This window comes from Mustela lutreola, chromosome 10 (genome assembly GCF_030435805.1).
Source record: "Mustela lutreola isolate mMusLut2 chromosome 10, mMusLut2.pri, whole genome shotgun sequence".
Taxonomy (NCBI): Eukaryota; Metazoa; Chordata; class Mammalia; order Carnivora; family Mustelidae; genus Mustela; species Mustela lutreola.
Window position 1 is genome coordinate 45,794,552 of NC_081299.1, and position 19,004 is coordinate 45,813,555.

Here is a 19,004-nt window from a genome sequence, read left to right on the forward strand (position 1 = left end):
TTGCAAGAGAGACACTTGTTTTCAAAAGATGCCTGCTTATTTATGCGTGGCTCTCATTCTCCCAGCATTTCATTTTTTATTCATTACTCTTCACTGAAACCCCGTGACTTAGAGCTAATAGAGATGCCCCCACTGTGGAGATCACATGGCCTGAGTGGGAGTAGCTCGTTTATACACATAGAAGGCATTCCTTTTCAGAACTGCCTTCCGAAACTGGCTGAAATGACACTATCTAATTTTGTTAACATTAGATTTTTGGACGATTCTTGCGATTGGCCAAGCAGTGAACCCTATCATCTGTGACAGTAATGAAAATGCCACACTCACTGTTCTATGAGATTTTCTCTTTCCTATCAAGCGTCAAGGCCCGAGCTGAATGACCGGACATCGTTCCAAGCATATGCGTGCTTAAGTGTATCTGGGTTCTGACTAGCTGTGTGGTTACGATTTCTGGACGCTTGCAATGGAAAAGCGAGCTAGGACAGAATCACTGAGTGCCTGAATTAGAAGGAGGCACACTGCCTGTCCAAGCCAAAGCAGGCCTTTTACCCATGACACAGCTGAGGTTAAGAAAAGTCACACGTTTGCCCAAAGACGCTGCTTTATAGTAGAAGAGCCAATGCTGGAATCCTGGTCCAGGAATTCTGCACAGCATCACTCAATATGCAATTATAATGGTGACAACAATGTTTTAAAGTCAGTGAGGTACACAGTGTTTCATGTACCACTGAATCCTTTTACTATCCCTTAGCCTAAGATAGATGAGGAAATTGAGGCTCACAGAAGTGACTCGCCCACAGGCACAAGACTAGGAAGTGATAAATCTGTTCTCAGGGTTCGTGGCCTAGAGCTTTCTGCTTCACGGCCATTTTTCCTCTTGGACTACCCAAAGCCTTGAGCCAAAATCTGGCTTCAGCTCTACGAGTTGGGTGAGACCCTACAACTGCTCTGTCTCTCCCCTACGTTTTCTACTCTAATTTTTTTGTCCTTGTTGCCCCGACTTTTGAAATTCATTTTCACCATTCATCTCCATTTCAATAGCCCATATCAAAATCTGTGTTTCATAAATGCGGGGTAATGAAAGAATGGGCAGATGGATAAGCAAATTAACAAAAACATAAGCAGCAGAGTGGCTGGTAGAAAAAGAACAGGTTTGTATTTAAATCTGCTGCACTCCTTGTCCTTGAACCTCACTTTCATTATTGGCCAAACAGGTCTAACAAAACCTATAACAAGCATTATTACGAGTCTAAAAGTAATAAAAACAATGTATATGAAGAAGATATGTATACTTTGTAGCTATTACTATTATTCGTAGTGTTATAAAGTTGAGTTGAGTTGAGTTGCGTTCTCTGACTCCAGAAACAAGGCATCACTCTCAATGGATTTATGTCTCCAAAGAAGGGCACTCACGTGAATTGGTTGATGGCGTGGTAGAAGTCACAGGGGTCAAATTCAACTGGGAGATGTCAAAGTCATCACAGTCATCTGTATCCTGTGCCACCCCGACTTTGTTGAAGTAACTGGAGAAGGCCTCTGAGGTACAGGTGAGGGAGGGTTGGTCGGGTTTGCGGGAGGGCACGGGTGGAGGCTGGGCCATCTGGAAATCCTTAAACATTTCCTTCCCCATTTTCTGTCTGGGCTTCTCGGTCTGTGGACTTGACCTGGTGGAGTCACCCGTGGTTGGGACAGTTGCAAGGGGGGTGAGGGGACCTTGGAACATGGCGGCTGGCAAAGGCATAACAGTTTGTGTGGGCATGAAGGCGGCTGGCGGAAACTGCCCGGCCACAGTTGGCCAGGGCTGCTGAGTGGCAGGGAAGAGACCCGGCTGGCCCCATGCGATGGGCTGAGCCCCCGGCATCACCTGAGCGACTGGTGGCTGAGCACCCATGGCGATCTGCTGTTGGACGAGGGGCTGCTGGCCCCAGAAGGATGGGAGGACGGCGCCCATAGCAACATAACCTGGAAGGGTGAAAAATGAGAGTCAGGCACCTGGGAAAGAACTCATGGGATCAAGGGATCGGCAGAAAGATACGGAGCCGCTGGTAGGTGTCAGGCTCTGGGCTACAGACCGTGCACAAGGATGAGTAAGATAAAAGTTCCTGCTCTCGTGGAGCATTCCTTCTAGAGAAATGGTCAGGGGAAACCTTTCGAACGAGTTGATTTGTAGGCGGAAACTGGAATGTGGTGAGTGAGCAAGCCAGACATATATCTGAGAGATAATGATGATATTGCTACAATCATTAAAGGTTTCTGAACTCACACAGACGCAGGAGCTGGTGTGTCGCAGTGGAAATGGAGGAGGACTAGGAATCGGGCACACATGGGTTTGAATCCTGCCTCCCCTTCTTGCCAGACTGCTAGCATAAGCTCTCTAAAAGTCAGGCTCTTTGTTGGAAAGCCAGGTTGTAAGATCGTCATTTTAAACACTGAAGCTGTGTGCCAAAGGAAGAAGAATTAGGAGTGCTGGGGTTTTTGAGGCCTAGGTTAACACTCAGACTGAGGATTCACATCTCTGGAATTCAGGGAGAGCTCCACAAGCTCTCCCAAGCTCTGCCTCCTTATCTGTAAAATGGGCACAAAATACCGTCTACCTCAGGGGCTTGGTTTAAAGGTAAACGGAGATGACATATTTGATGTGGAGTTTTGCACCTGACACAGAATGAGCATTCAGTAAATGTTAGCAGTTAGTGGGATGTGAATCAGAGAGAGCCCAGAAGGTACTTAATACCTTGCTTGGTACATAGCAGCCAAGCAATAAATGGTAGCTCCAGGTATTATCATATGTTATTTCTGTATTGTTACTATGCCAATTTTAGGTGACTGTCCACTTATGCAGGAGCCCCTCGTACAGTGGCCTAGGTTGGGTAATGTGCAACTCCAAGGGGTCTACTCACATCCATTACCATGTTAATTGTTGGCGGTACTAATTCCTTTCAGGTGAGAATAAAATCATTTTTTAAAAGAGCACAAGTAACACTTTCCACAGTAGCAACAGTAACACATTTTTTTTCCACTTGCTACATGCCTCTAACTTCTAGGTTCAGTATTAGATGTTTCACATCCTCACTCCAGAGATAAGGAAACTGGTGCCCAGAGACGGACGGTCTGTGCTTGGGGTCACGCAGCCAGCATGAAGGGGGATCAGGACCTGAACTGAGGTCACCTGTCCCCAGAGATAGCATTCTTCCCTCCGCATGACACTGCCCCAACTCGATGGCCTACTTTGCACCATAAGCACATCTGGTCTGGTTGCCCACCTCAGGTTGCAGCTAACTGTGGGCGGGCCCAGAGAAACTCCTAGGTGCTTCCAATGACTCCTGACCTTCTCAGAGGGCACTGCGGCCACACGCCTGTGCAGTTGAGCCCAGGACACAGATGCCCAGGCTGGGCAGAGAAGAGCAGAGAGAAGCTGGCTTGACCTGATTTCCCAAAACCAGCCTTTTCATGGCTGTCAGAAGGAGTTTGCAGGGGTACGGCAGTGAGGCCAGGGAAGGAAAGTGGGTGCAGAGTATCCTAGCAACTTCCAGGGGGAAGGCAGACAGGCACTGCGGCGCTGATCGTGTCATGATGTCGTGATGTCAGGGACTCTGGAGAGCTCAGAGAAACCTCACTCATGAGGGCTGCCTCACTCAGGCTCTAGTCTCAGATCCCCTGGCCCTCGACTGATGGCTAAGGAGTGGGGACAACATTCCATGACCGGCCATTTCTTTGCGAGGTGACAGCAGGATCCAGAGAAGTGGAGACGGGGCACCAGGGCTTCCTGCGGAAGAGGTCAGCAGGATGCCGGCCATGCTGAACAGACCGTATCCTTCCACGACCACGCAGCCCTAGTGCACGTAGTGAAGAGGCATGGGGGCTGGCATTTCAGCCGGGAGAGGGGCGTGCATTGCCTCTCACCTCACAAACCACACAATAAGGCAGTGACTTGAGTCCATCAACAGACTCAGCACTCTGTAACTGCTTTTCTCATTTTCTGATTCGCTTTGATGGGGCCCAGTGGTTCTCAATGGAGGGAGGGGGTGGTGATCAGGACATTAGTGGGGTGTATTTTGGCTGTCAGGATAACTTGCTAGAGGGAGACACTACCCGCACTTAAGAGGCGGGTTATCCTATAATGTGTGAGACCAACGTGCACAACAAAGAATTCCCCCATGTTCTGTCTACGATTATTTGAGTATGGGCAGGACGTTGAGTTACCTAGAAATTCAAAGTTTCTTTGCAGTTTGAGTGCACTTAGTTTTTCAGGACTGTAACAACTGTGTGCCTTGAGGGCAGACTGTATTTTATTTTTGTTTGGAACAGGGCCAAGAGTTGTTCAACATTTGGGAATGTTGTGGTTCCCAACAGAAATACTTCCCATGGTGTTCGAGCGGGCACAGCGTTCCTGGGTCCTTCTGCACCTGCGGCAACTCTGAAGACAGGTCTACACATCTGACCACTTTGTAGGACCTCTAGTGCGGTTGCACCTGGGTATTTTCCTTATTGAAATCGATGTCTTTTTATTATAAATGAGTTTTTATAGATTTCCTCCTTGAAGCACAATGATGGCAGCATATCGTCTTTTAAAAAAACTGTGGGTTAAGTGATATTATCTATGAATTTCAGTTCAAGAATTTAAAGAAAACTTTACAAATATCTGTCCTAAAAGGGGGGCACTGGGTCTGACGGGATGGACACGGATCTTTCAATGACCTCAATCCTGATGCCCGTTTTGGTGACGGGATGGGCAGTCTCAGCCTCCCGCCAGGCTATCCTTCACTCTGCTTCCACTCCGCTCCCCTCCCCCGCCATGCCATCGCAGGACTGCTCCAAAATGCAAGCAGAGTGCTTCACTGCGGGGGGCATAGTGTTTAGATGCCCAAGCGTGGCTTCGGAGACTTCAGGGATCAGGCCCCTTCCCAGTGATCCATGCCGTTTTCACTGGCACCTTTCCCTGGGGCAGCAGCCGCACACACAAACACCCCTCACTCTCTCCATCTCTGCTCGTGCTTCTGCTTGGAAAGCCACCCCTACTTCACGTGGCTGAGCCTTACGGACTCCCTGAGAATCAGCTCAGCGTCACCTCTGCCGGGCGCCTTCCCTGCCCTCTGGACTCCATTGGTTCTCCTTCTCTGGGCTTCTGCAGACCCCAGTGTTCATCTCTCTGATGGCACGGGTCACACTGAGTTGTAACTGTCCCGTTATTCTGTCTTCTCTATTAGACAAGCAACCACCTGCTAGTAGGAACGCTTTATTTTCTCTTTCCCTGTCCTCTGTGTCTAATGCCATCTGGGACGCTCCTCAGCTGCTCCATAAACGCCTGAGCCTGGAGGAAGTCTCTCTGTAAAGGTGAGTGAGTCACAGCAGAATCATGCCTTCCCTGCACTTGGCCAAGTGAACAATTAAACTCCAAGATCGGTAAGTGCTGTGATCTCTGATGATTTTACTGTTGGTGGCAGGGTTTTCGTTCCTACTGTCTCCCCCACCACCACCACAAGCAACCAACAGATGGGCTGTGCACACTTTTCTGGAGAGAGCTATTAACATGTCTCCCTGGCTTCATGCCATCTGCTTCAGACCCAAGTACAATATTCAAAAGAGGAAAAAAAAAAAAAAAAGCAGCACAGGGTAATTGGGTATCATGTTTGGGACCTTGCAGGTCTCACTCGCTTTTTCCTGGGGATGGGGGGGGCGTGGTCTCTGCAGCCTGGGCCCTTCCCAGACCTGTGAGCTCAGGTTCTCTGGCCACGTGGCATTGGACATGCCTGATGGGACCCCTTGGTAGCCGCCTGCGGCAGCACTGGACAAGACAAGCCACTTGGTGGCTGCCACAGAAGCCACTTAGCAGCTTGGTAACACTGACTCATTAATGTTCGACAGTGGAGGGAGGAGGTGCCATGGAGCATCTGTTTATGCCACGGAGTTCAGATCAATCATAAATCTCCTCGCTGCGAAGTGAAAGGGAACACCTGCATCACTGCCTCGCAGTTAGATCTCGAAGGAGGCTTGGCAATTGCAGTTTATAACCAGATGCTTGCACCTGGGGATACCTTATTATCTGAATTTTAAAAAGTAGACTAAATGTGAGAAGAACAGTGACATTTAAGGGACTCCCCCAACACACACGCAGAATTTGTATGGTAATGCTTATTTACGTGATCCCATCCATCCAACCATCCATTCATTTGAAAAGAGCCCTCCTGGGTGTGAAGCACTGTTTCAGTCTCTGGAGATGCAGTGAAGACAAAACATTAAAGAAAAAAAAATTCCTTGCCCTCGTGGAGCTTCCATTTTTGGCACTGATCCTCACAACAACGAGCCTTGTGTAGTTGGTATCGGTATTTCTTTACACTGTGTCTGAGATAGTGCAGCGGGCGGAGAGGACGGCTTGAGGCAGCGACCACAGGGCACAGTGCGGGGGTGGGGAGAGCCAGCGCTCCTAATGGACAAGCTAGCAAATATCTGTTGACTGCTTACTTACAGAAACACCGCCAGGCACTGTTTGATGCGTATTAACTCATGCAGTCATCAGACCAGCTCTATGCGGTGGAATGACCGTCCCCATTTTACAGATAAGCTCCCTGAGGCTCAGAAGAGATTCAGCAGAGCGTGACACAGTTGGCTAGTGGCAGCATCCGTATTTAATCACAGTACATTCTCGATGCCCCCAGGCCAGCTCTGCCATGCGCAGTTAAGAGGCCAAAGATCTAAACTTCATTACACGGGTGTTTTTCTAAATATTCTAGGAAGGTTAAAGGAAAAAAAAAATATAGGTCAGACAAGACATTTTCTTCTACTTTAAAAATAAGAGTCATGATAATAATAACAGTAGCAACAAGAGCTGCCTTTGCTGATGGAAGCCTCTACGGGGTGCCAGCAAATTTCAAGGTGCTTCAGTTTGTTTTCTCATTCAATTCTCACCATATTATTGCAAGAAAAGTATTATTTTCGATCCATTTATAAAGATTCAGAAACTCTGGGGGCGCCTGGGTGGCTCAGTGGGTTAAGCCTCTGCCTTCAGCTCATGTCATGATCTCAGGGTCCTGGGATCGAGCCCTGTATTGGGCTCTCTGCTCAACAGGGAGCCTGCTCCTCACCGCCCCCCCCCACCCTCTCTGCCTGCCTCTCTGCCTGCTTGTGATATCTGTCAAGTAAATAAATAAAATCTTAAAAAAAAAAAAAAAAGATTCCGAAACTCTGGCTCTGGCGGGTTAAGTAATTTGCTCAGGAGTTTAAAATGTCCATAGACAAGCCCAGATCCAAACCGAGTGCACTGGATGGAAAATCTCCCAGGGGTCCATCAGTACCGCTGTTCGTGTCCCTGGCTCTCCACCCCTGGCTGGACAACTGGGAACAGGTAGATGGCGCCTTAGTGTCTGCAGAGATTTTTAGGGCCTGTTCAAGGAGGAAAAGGCTGCTGGCTGACCACTCCCTGAAGTCTAATTTTGTTCCTCAGCCTAACTGATGCAGAAGCAGGCACTTGGCAAAGCAAAAATGTGCTCACTGAAATTAATTTTATACTTCCACTCTCAACACGGAGGTTGTGGAGGTCATCTCCCGGTAATGTACCGATTTTTTTTTTTAGCAGCTGAAGAAACTGAATCTGGACACAAAGTGGCTTTTGTCCGGAGTTTGCAACACAGCTGGTCAAGAAGCAAGATTGAAACCCAGGTCTTCAAGTCCTGATGTGACCCAGGCTCAGGAGAAGGCCCAGAGTGGTGGTGTGAGTGGCGTGGGCGGGTCCTTGGATGCTTTTACTCACGTTAGGGCCGGGAGCCACGTGACTGTGTCACCCACATTGACAGAGAAGGCGATGGAGACTCCTCGCCTAGACACCTTCACCTGGACACCTTCCTGGCTTCCTGCCTCACCCCTTCTCATCTGCTCACAGCTCACCTTGGCACGTGTCCCTCCTGACCACAGTCTCCATTTACACTTGTCCTCCACCTGGGCCGAGGCCCCCGCACTCCACTCTGCATTTTCTTCTGGCCACACCACTTACCGTTTGCAGACATATTATAGAAATTAGTTATTTTTACGCTGTTGCTTGTCTCCCCAGTAGAAGGGAAGCTCTCTGAGGGCAGGACCCGTGTCTGTTGTATTCATGGACACACCCCAGGTACCTAGAACAGGGCCCAACTCCTGTGGGCACTCAGTGAATACTTATGGAAGGAACACATCGGCAAGTTGCTTTTGGGGTCTTGAGTTCCCATGACCTGCCCCAGGACATCTTCACGGATCAGATAATGAGGGCAAAGCATGGGTAGTCTCAACGCAGGAAGGTGATATACTTCTGAAAGAAAACTGTTCTTCTTCTTTATTTTTTTATTTTATTTTATTTATTTGGCAGAGAGAGATACAGCAAGAGAGGGAACACAAGCTGGGGGAGAGGGGGAAGAGTGAGAAGCAGACTCCCTACCAAGCAGGGAGCCTGACGCAGGCTCGATCCCAGGACCCTGGGATCATGACCTGAGCTGAAGGTAGACGCTTAATGACTGAGCCACCCAGGACCCCCTGGTATTTTTCTTTAAAAGATCGTATTCTATCACACTATTCTCAAGGAAATTTTAATATCCATCTTAGGTAAGGAAGACTAGTCATCACCACTGTCCCATTTTAGGGATGGGTAAAACCAATCTGACTGGGAAGCTTAGCAATGAAATGTCTGGGTTTCTTGCAGATGCTAAAGTGTTAGAGCCAATGGCTACCAATCTCTGTTGCTTCTGAAAATTCTTAATGATCTCTGGGCTCGTGAGGAATAATTTTAACTACTTCAGAACAGAGTACGAATTTTTACTTCACTTCAAATAACAGCAAGGTTCATATTTGATGGCAAGAATTTGCTTCTAACACTATGTAATGAAAATTAATTTTTTATAGGAAAAAACGCCAGAAGATGTGTAACTGAAAATATTCAGGCTCGGGGCACCTGGGTGACTCAATCGGATAAGCGTTGGGGACTCCTGATTTCAGCTCAGGTCCTGGATCTTGGGTGTTGTGAGACTGAGCCCCACGTCGTCGGGCACCACGCTCAGCAGACAGTCTGCCTGATGATTCTCTCTCTCTCCCTCTGCCCCCCTCCCCCTGCTTGCATGTGCATGCTCTTTCTTCCTCAAATAACTACATACATCAAATTGAAAAAAGAAAATACTCAGGATCCCCTGGCTGTATATAAGAAATAGATAGAAAGAAGAAGCCACAGATTTTCAAATATGTAGCTAAAGAAAGAGAACAGTCTTTAAGGCTCTCATGTATGTAAAGAGCAGAATACCACCTGTGGCCACACCCCAAGCAGAGTGGCCTGGCTAAGTGGAGTGCCTGATGCCCTGGAAACAAGTTATATGTATTTACCCTGCTGTAAAAGTAGTATATATATTTTAACAGATGCTTAGAAAACAGAACAAAAACCTTCAAAATCACTTAGAGCCCCATCACCTTCCTAATTCACTCTTAGCAATCTGCTCTCTCCCCTTAGCATCCCGCTTTGCCCTGAGAACCTCCCCATTCTTGAGTCTCTACCAAAGGAGGCAGACAGGTCCTATCAGTCCGATCTCCAGAAGTCTGTGGAGGCTCCTATCCCCGACTTGCCATCCTCCCTTCCTCTGGCTGAGATGGACAGGAGGAAATGAACTTGCGCTGAACGTGGCATGGTCAGGTATGGCCTGGGCTCCCTGAAGCTGTGTACTGAGTGCCCTAGAATCTTGACCTTTCCAGGTGAAAGGGATTTGGACACGCCCAAATCCCAGCCTACAGCGTCTCACAGATTTGTAAACACTCCCCCACCTCCCAGTGGTGGCTTCTCCACGTCATCTGAAGAGTCACGAGGAGAGGCTGGTGGCTCCACAGGTGTCTGGCCTAATTGGACCGCCGGTTCAAGTCAACCCTTTCTCTCCCCTGGTGGGGGGAGGCCAGAGGAAGGGAAGCAGGTGGAGGGCCGCTTACCTGAGGGTACAGCAGCAGTGCCGAAAGGTACAGAACTAAACATGTCTGCACTCGCCGGGAGTGTCTGCGATGAAGACGGGATAAAGGCATCACCTGGAGTTGCAGGAGTCTGTCAGACAGAGAGAGGCAGAGGGCGTGTGAGGCTGCTGGGAGACCTGGCTCAGCACTCATCCAGGATGGGAGGCAGCAGGTGCAGGAAGGAAGGGGTGGGGGTGCTGCCAAAGCCAGCCGCAGTCCAAGCCACAGATGTGGTGGGCAGCCCATGAGCTGGCTGTAGACACTGACCATAGAACAGGAGACAGGATACCTACCTTTAGAGCGGCTGTGATCATGAAGGGAGATCATGCATTTATATCACTTAGTACTGGGCTGAGGCACGTTAGCAGGTGCTCAGTAAACAGGGATCAGTATCACAACTCTTTGGTGTGAGCCCCTGCCCTTTGGGCGTGTTATTCCAGCCATCAAATTATGCCATGATACGTGGTTTTCAGCCTTTAGAGGTGGTCAGCTGAAATTGACACACACCCACGCAGGACCTACCGCAAGCCTAGCTCAGGGCTTGTCACATAAGACGTGGTAAATAAAGAGCCTGACTAAGTGCACCAACAAAGTTTAGCGACTAGAGCAGAGATCCTCGTCTCCTGGTGCCTCCCAGAATTATGCTTGAATCTTTATGTGCAAAGACAAAGAAATATTTTCAAATAGATGATAACAAAACCCGAACCCTGAGGATCAGGGAATGAGACATGACCAGTCCATGCTGGGATCTGAGAGAGGTCTGTTACAGTAACTGGTGGGTCAGGTGAGGGGTACCGAAATAAACCGGACAGATGGGAGGGATACTGAAGGGTATCCTTGATGCTCAGCCCTGAGCATCAGTACTTGGGTTTGTAAAGGCCCACACCCATTCACAACAGGCTTTTGCCCACAAAGTATGTCTATTTGATGTTACAATATCCTTATTTTTCTTTTCCCCTTGGAATAGACTGGGGCAAGCAATTAATCCCGAAACCATGGCAATTCGACAAGGCCATTTTTAGACCAGCAGCCTGCGGGAGGAAGGGCATTGTTCTGGGGTTTATTAAATACCCATTTGGACGGCACTCGGGTTCAGGGCCAGAAACACAGCCATGTGCTGCTGCATTAAGCACTTTTAAACACAATCGACGCCGATCTGTTTTCCCCATGTGACCCTGGGGGAGCCCCATGCCCCCTCTGGGCCTCAGTCTGCTCATCTGTAAAATGAAGGGCATGGGTCAGAAGGTCTCTTCAGGCCTTTCTAGCTCCACAGCTGGAGTTTCTCAGTGCCCAAGATGCAGCTGTCACCCCCAGGACAGAAGAGAGAAAGAGACTGGTTAGAGCCATCCCAGCTTCTCCGTAGACAGGAGCTGCTTTCTGCACAGTCAGATCTGCTCAGGACATCAGGTGTCGGAAGCAGGGCGTGGCAGCTGTGGGCAGTAAAGTCTCGTGCCATCTGTTCCCAGGGGTGAGGTTATAGCCTTTCCGCTGGGAGGCGCATCTCGCCAATGAACACGAGCACCATCCCTAGGTCTCTGCAGGACCGCGCAAAGCCCAGAGGCGCTGCCCACCCCCCAAGCGCCTTCTGCAGGTGCAGGTGCAGCTCCCTGCTCTCTATGCGTCCCCCACCTCCGGGGAGTGGGCAAGGGAGGACCTGGAGGGTCCATCTCCATTCTGTTCTTTTCTGTGGCCTTGAATGCAACCATTTCTCAAAGCACTGGGATTCAATTTTGTTTCGGGTTTCATTCTTTTTTCTTCTTTTCATTTTTCAACTAGGGTTCCCCGCCATCTCTGTCCCTCTGCAAGCAGTGACTTATAATGACAAGCAATGGGATAGATACCCCGCGGCAACTCCACCTGGGAATCCAAAGCTTCAGGAGAAGCTCAGTTCAGCCGGGTGGCCAGGGGGGCGAGGGAGGAAAGAGGAGATAAAACGAGGAGGGAGAGAGGACAGAAAGAAGGCAGGAGGTGGGACAAGGCAGAAGATACTGGGGGAGAAGGTGCTTCCTTTCCTGGGACGAACACCTGGCTGGGTGGGCTCTGGGTGGGGACCGACAAATGGCCCATCATGCCTGTGGTCTTGTTGAACTTCTTGTCCATATTCCCAACTGGACCTTGCTTGCAAGGACCTCATCCCGTTTAGGTCTTTCTGCCCTGCCCAGCAGAAAAGTAAGTACCCAACGGGGTCCTCTAACTGCTGATGCATGGTTTCACTTACTTCTTGAAACAGAAGCAGGTATCCTAATTCCTTTAAAAAGCAGCAGAGGAAACCGAGGTTTAGGAGAGCGGGTTAATTTGCCCAAATCACGCAGCTTGCAAGAGGCCGAGGTGAAACCCGCCAGCAGCCCTCTTTGGCCCAAAGCCCACATTCTTGCCACCATGCTGCTGGAGAAGGAAAGGGGCGGGGCGGAAGGCTGAGCTGCAGTGCATACTTACGGGGGGAGAGGTTATATCAGGAGGGGTGGACATGTCCCCAAAAAGTTCTAATTGGGTCACAGCCTGAAAAGACAAAAAGAGAGTGATGTCACCACAAGAGAAGTCGAGGCTGCTGGGCACTGCTTTAAAATGGTATGACAGGAAGACCCTTATTTCTTTGTCGTCATGACTATATACACAATAAGCCCAACTGGTCATTGCCATTACCTCCTGATGCTAAAGACAACACCTGGGAGGCAGCCAGAATCAATTCTCCCTTCGGTGTGTCTGGCAGCATATCTGGGCTTAGTTAAGGAAATTCGGGCTTATCCACCTCCCATAACCCATCACCCTGCTTCACGCTGACTCGCCATCAAGGGCAGTGTTCTCTCTCTTCTCCAGGAGATAAAGGCAAGAGGGCGATTGCCTCACTGCTTTCCTTCTCTGTGCGCACACACACGTACAAAGTGCCTTCCACGCGACAGATACAATGAGACGTGACACTTTGTAGCCACTTCTCACAGCAAATGCTCCCAAGCCCATGAACCTGTGAGAAAAGGATCATCATCCCCATTTTTAACAGATGAGCCAACTGAGTCTCACAGAAGTGACCTCAAAGTCACCCAGGTCAGGACTGGAATGCTCTGCCTACAGAGCATGTAGTCAAATGACAGTCTCTGAAAGAGTCAGTCTTCAGGATAAAAAATGTCATTGGAGGAAAAGAAAACATATCATTTAATACCAAGAAGGGCATCAAAAACAGCCCAGTATATACACTATTAATCACTGCTAGGAACTTCATGACTACAGACACTGTATCCTCTCTATCCCCATCCATCATACAGGACTGTCTGAGGAAGGCCAGCCAGAGCAGCAGAAGCAAGCTTTTAAGATACACTTAGAAATTAATCTGCATAGACTTCGAGCTTCAGAGACCGCAGGGAGTCTATGGCTAGGAACCAAATGGCCTGCCTTAAATATATGATCATACGCTTTGTATGAAATCTGCCCACTGGGGAGAAAACTCTTTTGTCTCACCTCTGGATTTTAAGTGACAGCTTGTGATTGGGGGGACCCTAAAAATATTAATCAATAGAAAGGACTGGAAAAGTCTGCCTGCCTGCCCTCCAGGGACCCCTGCCCCTGAATTCTGCAGTAACCAGGCATGGCTGGAAGGCTACACTTAGTGCCAAAAAAGGATTACGCTCTCCTTCTGATGAGTGAGCGAGCTACGGGTGCTGGAGAAGGTCCCACACCTGTTGATAGATTCACCCCCAACCTCTGCAACTCCCTGGGGCCACAGTTCCCTCACCTGGACAGTAAAGATAATACCTCCTTCAGATTTATTGACAATATTCATAACAGCACTTCTTTTGAATTTTGTCTAAGCCTGGTTAAAAAGGAACAAAAGGCTCTTTTTGCTGAAAGAAGTTTACCTGGGTTAATGAACTTTAAATTCTTCCCCCTCAGCTTTCAGACTGAGTAACGCAGTGCTGGGCACACAGGAGGGCCCTACACACATATTAATTTCCTTCCCAACTATACAATGCTTTTTCCATACCCACAGAACACCTGGGCGGTGTTCCGGGTGAACAGGATACTGAGACAGGCCAAGCCCCAGCCTGCCGGGAGCTTGTAGGCTGGTGGGATGATCCACAGAAGTTGGCAGTTTCAAGGCAATGTGGCGGGCATGGTGACAGAGGTCTCTGTGGGAGGACAGAGAAAGGGAGTCCGCCAGCTTTTGGCAAAGAAACTTAAGGAGGGTTTTATTTATTTATTTATTTTTAAAGATTTTTATTTATTTGACAGACAGAGATCACAAGTAGGCAGAGAGGCAGGCAGAGAGAGAGGAGGAAGCAGACTCCCCACTGAGCAGAGAGCCCAATGCGGGGCTCAATCCCAGGACCCTGGGATCACGACCCGAGCCGAAGGCAGAGGCTTTAACCCACTGAGCCACCCAGGCACCCCTATTTATTTTTTTTAAAGGTGTTACTCATTTATTAGAAAGAGAGAGTAGGAGAGAGAGAGAGCAGGAGCAGAGGGAGAGGGAGAAGCAAGGTCCCCGCTGAGCAGAGAGTCCGATGTGGGGCTCGATCCCAGGACCCCGGGATCATGACCCAAGTGAAAGGCAGAGGCTTAACCGACTAAGCCCCCCAGGCGCCCCTTAAGGAGGGTTTGCTAAAGGAGAACAGACCGGATCTGAATTCTGAAGATGAAGAGGAGTGAGCTGGGCCAACAAGAAGAGGAAGGACGATCCAGCCTGGTGCAAGCCAGGACACAGCGGAAAGGAGAGAGGCCTGGGAGAGTTGAGCAGGTGCACAGAAGAGCAATTTGTAACAAGTATGAAGGTGGGGGCGGGGAGCAGGAGGCGGCCAGCAGAGTGGACAGGGTAAGTGAGTGGACAGGGTAAGTGAAGTCCCAGTGGGACCACACTTGGCTAGACTCTAGATACTCTCTTGTCTCAGGGAAAGAGTCTTGACCATGTTTACAACATTTTATGTTATTTGGTGAAACTATGGCAATCCTTATGCTCTCTCTTCCTGATTACTATTAAGGAATACTTCTATTTAATCAATGCACATGAAGCTTCTAGGCTTCCTTGCAATTGGGACTCAATGCTTTTAAAATGGCCTACAACTATTTTCAGTGGTAGGAAAATAATAAAATGAAGTTAATAATTAAGTCACACAATTTACATTTCAAATGTGTTGAACTTGTGTCACACTTTTACTAACATCATAAATATAATTTATTGGCTAATTTTCTCCTTAAGCACAACTTTTAAAATAACCTTCATTCTTGAGATATAGACTTTCCTCTTGCCAGATGATTTTTCAGTCAAGGATTAAACGAGAAAAACATGCAGAGGCAGAAAACATAGATTGTTATTTCATTCCATTGGATTTGCTGTTTAAATAGAAACTAGAGTTAATTAAATTTTATAGAAAAGGGGGATTCTTAGGCCATAAAATTAAAAATAATTCTAATAAGCATGTATGTTTGAGAATCTGGAATAATATCTATTTTCGCACCACTCCCCCCACCACGTTAGTCCTAGTGCTTTCATTTGTAACCCAACGAACTATGTTCCATCTGATAATACTGTTGTAATTAATCACTTTAATGCCCTCAAGAGAATTAAAAGTAACCATTCACATTTGTAAAACATTTTTATAGTTTGTAATACATTTTCCAATGCATTATCATCATGTCTGATGCTCACTGAGCTCACTGGTGGCATAGCTGTCTCTCAAGCTTTCCTTCGCACGGTGAGCGGAGACTAAGAGGTGACACGACTTTCCGATGGCTGGTGGGCCAGAAGAAGCTGGGCTTGACCCAAAGACCAAACAACACCTTGTTTATTTATCCCTTTACAAGCCCTAGTTAGCCTTCCTAGATGGTGGGTATGTAGCCACCATATTCTCTAACCAGAAGCCAGGGTTCCTAAAGGGTCTGCCATGATGGACATCCATCTGAAGAACTCAACTGGAAGGTAGGTTCAAGGTACCTATTGGCCTTTCCATTACCAGTTCTTCAGACATCTGCAGGTAGGTGGTGATGAGGCTGCTGATGGCAGATTCTGCCTGCTTTAGGCCTTGGGCATCTCCCAGGGTAAGCAGGGGGATACTGGAAGCTGCCCCGTCCGGTGAAGGGGAGGATAGCTTGGCTGTTGAGGAAGAAAGCCCTCAATCTCTCCCTCAGGCCAGCCCCTTCACAGCCATTTTTTGACATGAACAAGTGATAGTTTTCGAATAATATTTAGAGTACTGTGCCACTGCTGTTTTGAGATTAGTACCCTGGTCCTTCTTTCAACTAGATGGACCCCTCCTGCAGAGAAATCCTAAAAGTGCCACAGATAAGACAGAGATGTTCTTGGGCCTGTCACAGGCCCACTCCTTATGTCAGTTCCTCTCCTTTCCTTCGTGTAGGAAAAGTAGGGGAACCCTAGCATGCATCAGCTGTTGTACCAAGAACAGGGGACAAGAGCCTGTTCCCGTTCCTTACTCTCATGGGCTGGCTGCTTGATGGAAAGTCAAACTCATCGACGGGATCAAGACAGCGTAATGGAGAAGACAGACACAGGGTTACAGCAGGAGGGGCCATCTCAGGGCCTTTGCACATGTTCCTCCTCCTACTGAGAACATTTATTCCTTCCCCAATTGCCTTTCCCACCCATCCTTCAGGACAGAAATTAGAGGACTTTTTTTTTTTTCTTTCTCGAAGTGTTTCCTAACTCAGTTTGCACCCCATGGCACTGTCCAGAACAGCTTATATGATACTCAGATCAGCAGTTCTCAACCTTGGATGTACCTATGGGAAAAGACTAATGTCTGCTTTCCACTTCTAGAGACTCTGAGTGAGTCGGTTTGAAAGTATAGCCTAGTACCTGCGACTTTAAAAGCTCTCCTGGTGATGCTAATTTGTAGCCAAGGTCGAGGACCCCTGTCCTAGACCCAACACCTCCCATCGGAGGTGATACTACTCACTGGCCTGTGTATCGACTGATCTGAATAAACGTTGGCTGCCAACTGGTACATCTGCTCCGGGGTGTACCGACCACATGGCCACCTTGCTTGGCTTTTCTTCACTTACGAGCACTCAGCACATTCTGCTTATGCACCTGAACCCCCTGGGGTACTATCATATTACACTACACTAGACTAACCTATCTCATCTTTCCCATGCTGTGCACTGGTGCACAGGGACACTGTAAGCCCCCTGAGGACAGTGTCTGTGTCCTCCTGCTCTACCGGACGTCTAGCAGCTATCAGAATGCCTGGGACATGTTGGGAGCTTGAAAAAATATTCCTTGAATGTCACGAGGTCAGTTCCTCTCCAATATACAATCTCAACACAAACACACGTGTACTCACACACACATCCTCTCTGACCTCATCATGGGGCTCACCAATAATCCGCCCATGAAGATTAGACTAGACACCCACGAGACCACAGCTGGCACCTGCCATTCGTGCAGGCTGGATGCGGAGAACATGGAAGGCATGAGAATGACCATAGCGACCCTCATTCACCAAGAGCCTGGAGGCCTTACCTTCGTCGCCTCCAAAATCTCATCAAAGTCCATCGGCAGGTTTCTGTTCTGTAACCACAAGGCATGACTCATGAGTGTGAAATGAACAATGGGATAATGACCGGGAACAGTTAACCAGAAAGGGCCCTCTCGCTCTTACCGGGGTGGCAGCGGCAAACCGTTCTTCAAAATCCTCAAACGGGTGACCATTCTGAAAGTGTAAGGGATGATGAATGAGGATGAAGAGTCGGACACACAAATGGCATGGATTTATGGGTTTAATGATGATGGGATCTATGCTTTCCACTCCCACGGGCTCCCTGGGCAGGAGCTGTGGCTCATGTGTTCCCAGCAGAAGCAGAGGATAAAACAAGGGCCTGATCGGAGGAAATCCATAGTGGTAAGATTGTAGGTTTCAAGTCTATCTTCCCGCAATTCCAGAACATTACCCAGCCTGCCTCGATAGTGGCAACAGATAAGAGCATGGTGTTTATTGACACTCAAGATTTTTGCTTTAAAAGCAGAAAAATAGTATCATGTGTTTTGGCCAAACTCTTAACTCTTTGGAGCAGTCTGTGAACAGCTGCTTTGTGAGGGCACTTATGCATGCTGTCTCCTCTGCTGGAAACGCTCTTCTCTGCAAGAGTGAAGCACCAAATCTCTCAAACCCAGATGGACGGCCACCTCTTCCATGAAGTTCCCCTTGATCCTCTGAGCTGGAAATCATCAGAGTAATAGCACATCACCTGCGCCAGTTATGTTGTGCTTCTGGAAACAGGACTATGCTGTATTTGTTCCCAAATCCTGGCCACTTGCAGAGGATCTGGCACCTAGCATTGCTCAAAAATATATGAAAGACGGATGCCTCGGGGGCTCACTCATTAAGCGACTGCCTTTGGCTCGGGTCATGGCCCCAGGGTCCTGGGATCTAGCCCCGCACTGGGCTCCCTGCTCAGCAGGAAGCCTATTTCTCCCTCTCCCACTCCTCCTGCTTGTGTTCCCTCTCTTGCTGTGCCTCTCTGTCAAATATATATATATATATTTTTTTTTTCACGTGTGTGTGTGTGTGTGTGTTGTATTTTTTTAAAGAAGATTTTATTTACTTGACAGAGACCACAAGTAGGCAGAGAGGTAGGCAGAGATGGGGGGGAAGCAGGCTCCCTGCTGAGCAGAGAGCCTGATGCGGAACTCGATCCCAGAACCCCAAGATCATGACCTGAGCTGAAGGCAGAAGCTTTAACCCCCTGAGCCACCCAGGCGCCCCTATATGCGTATTTCAAAAGTAGCTGGCAGTTGACCAAATCTAATTTTGTTAGTTTTGTATTTTATTGTTCATAATTGTTGAGGGTTTCGCTAAACGACTCCGTATTGCTGGCTCAGCATCCGTTGATGTGTCAGGGGCCCTGAATGGACACCAGCCCCGCCCACTAGTAGGCCTTAGATACACCACCTGCAGAGTCTCAAGTAATTATAAACACCTAATAGGACTTCCCCAAAGGCCTTGTGATCAGCAGTCTCCCCCTCCTTCTCCTATGTGCTCCTTAGATAAGACCCTGTGGAGCTTACCAAAACCCTGCTCTTTTTCGTGTGATTTAACCAATCCGGCCCGAAGCAC

The 19,004-nt window shown here is 48.4% G+C and overlaps 1 protein-coding gene across 6 annotated transcripts in view; it reads right to left on the minus strand.

Annotated features, from left to right (window-relative positions):
* Positions 1-19,004, minus strand: part of DAB1 (DAB adaptor protein 1) — a 1,141,240-nt gene that overhangs the window by 17,942 nt on the left and 1,104,294 nt on the right. For 4 of the 6 annotated variants that reach the window (XM_059136979.1, XM_059136977.1, XM_059136982.1 and 1 more), the window contains 5 exons: positions 17,550-17,600; positions 17,411-17,458; positions 12,379-12,441; positions 9,925-10,033; positions 1,414-1,962 (listed from right to left, as the gene is read on the minus strand). In XM_059136979.1, coding sequence (XP_058992962.1) covers positions 1,414-1,962; positions 9,925-10,033; positions 12,379-12,441; positions 17,411-17,458; positions 17,550-17,600 — 820 coding nt within the window. The remainder of the gene's footprint in view (positions 1-1,413; positions 1,963-9,924; positions 10,034-12,378; positions 12,442-17,410; positions 17,459-17,549; positions 17,601-19,004) is intronic. The other 2 variants (XM_059136981.1, XM_059136983.1) reach the window with 1 other exon arrangement.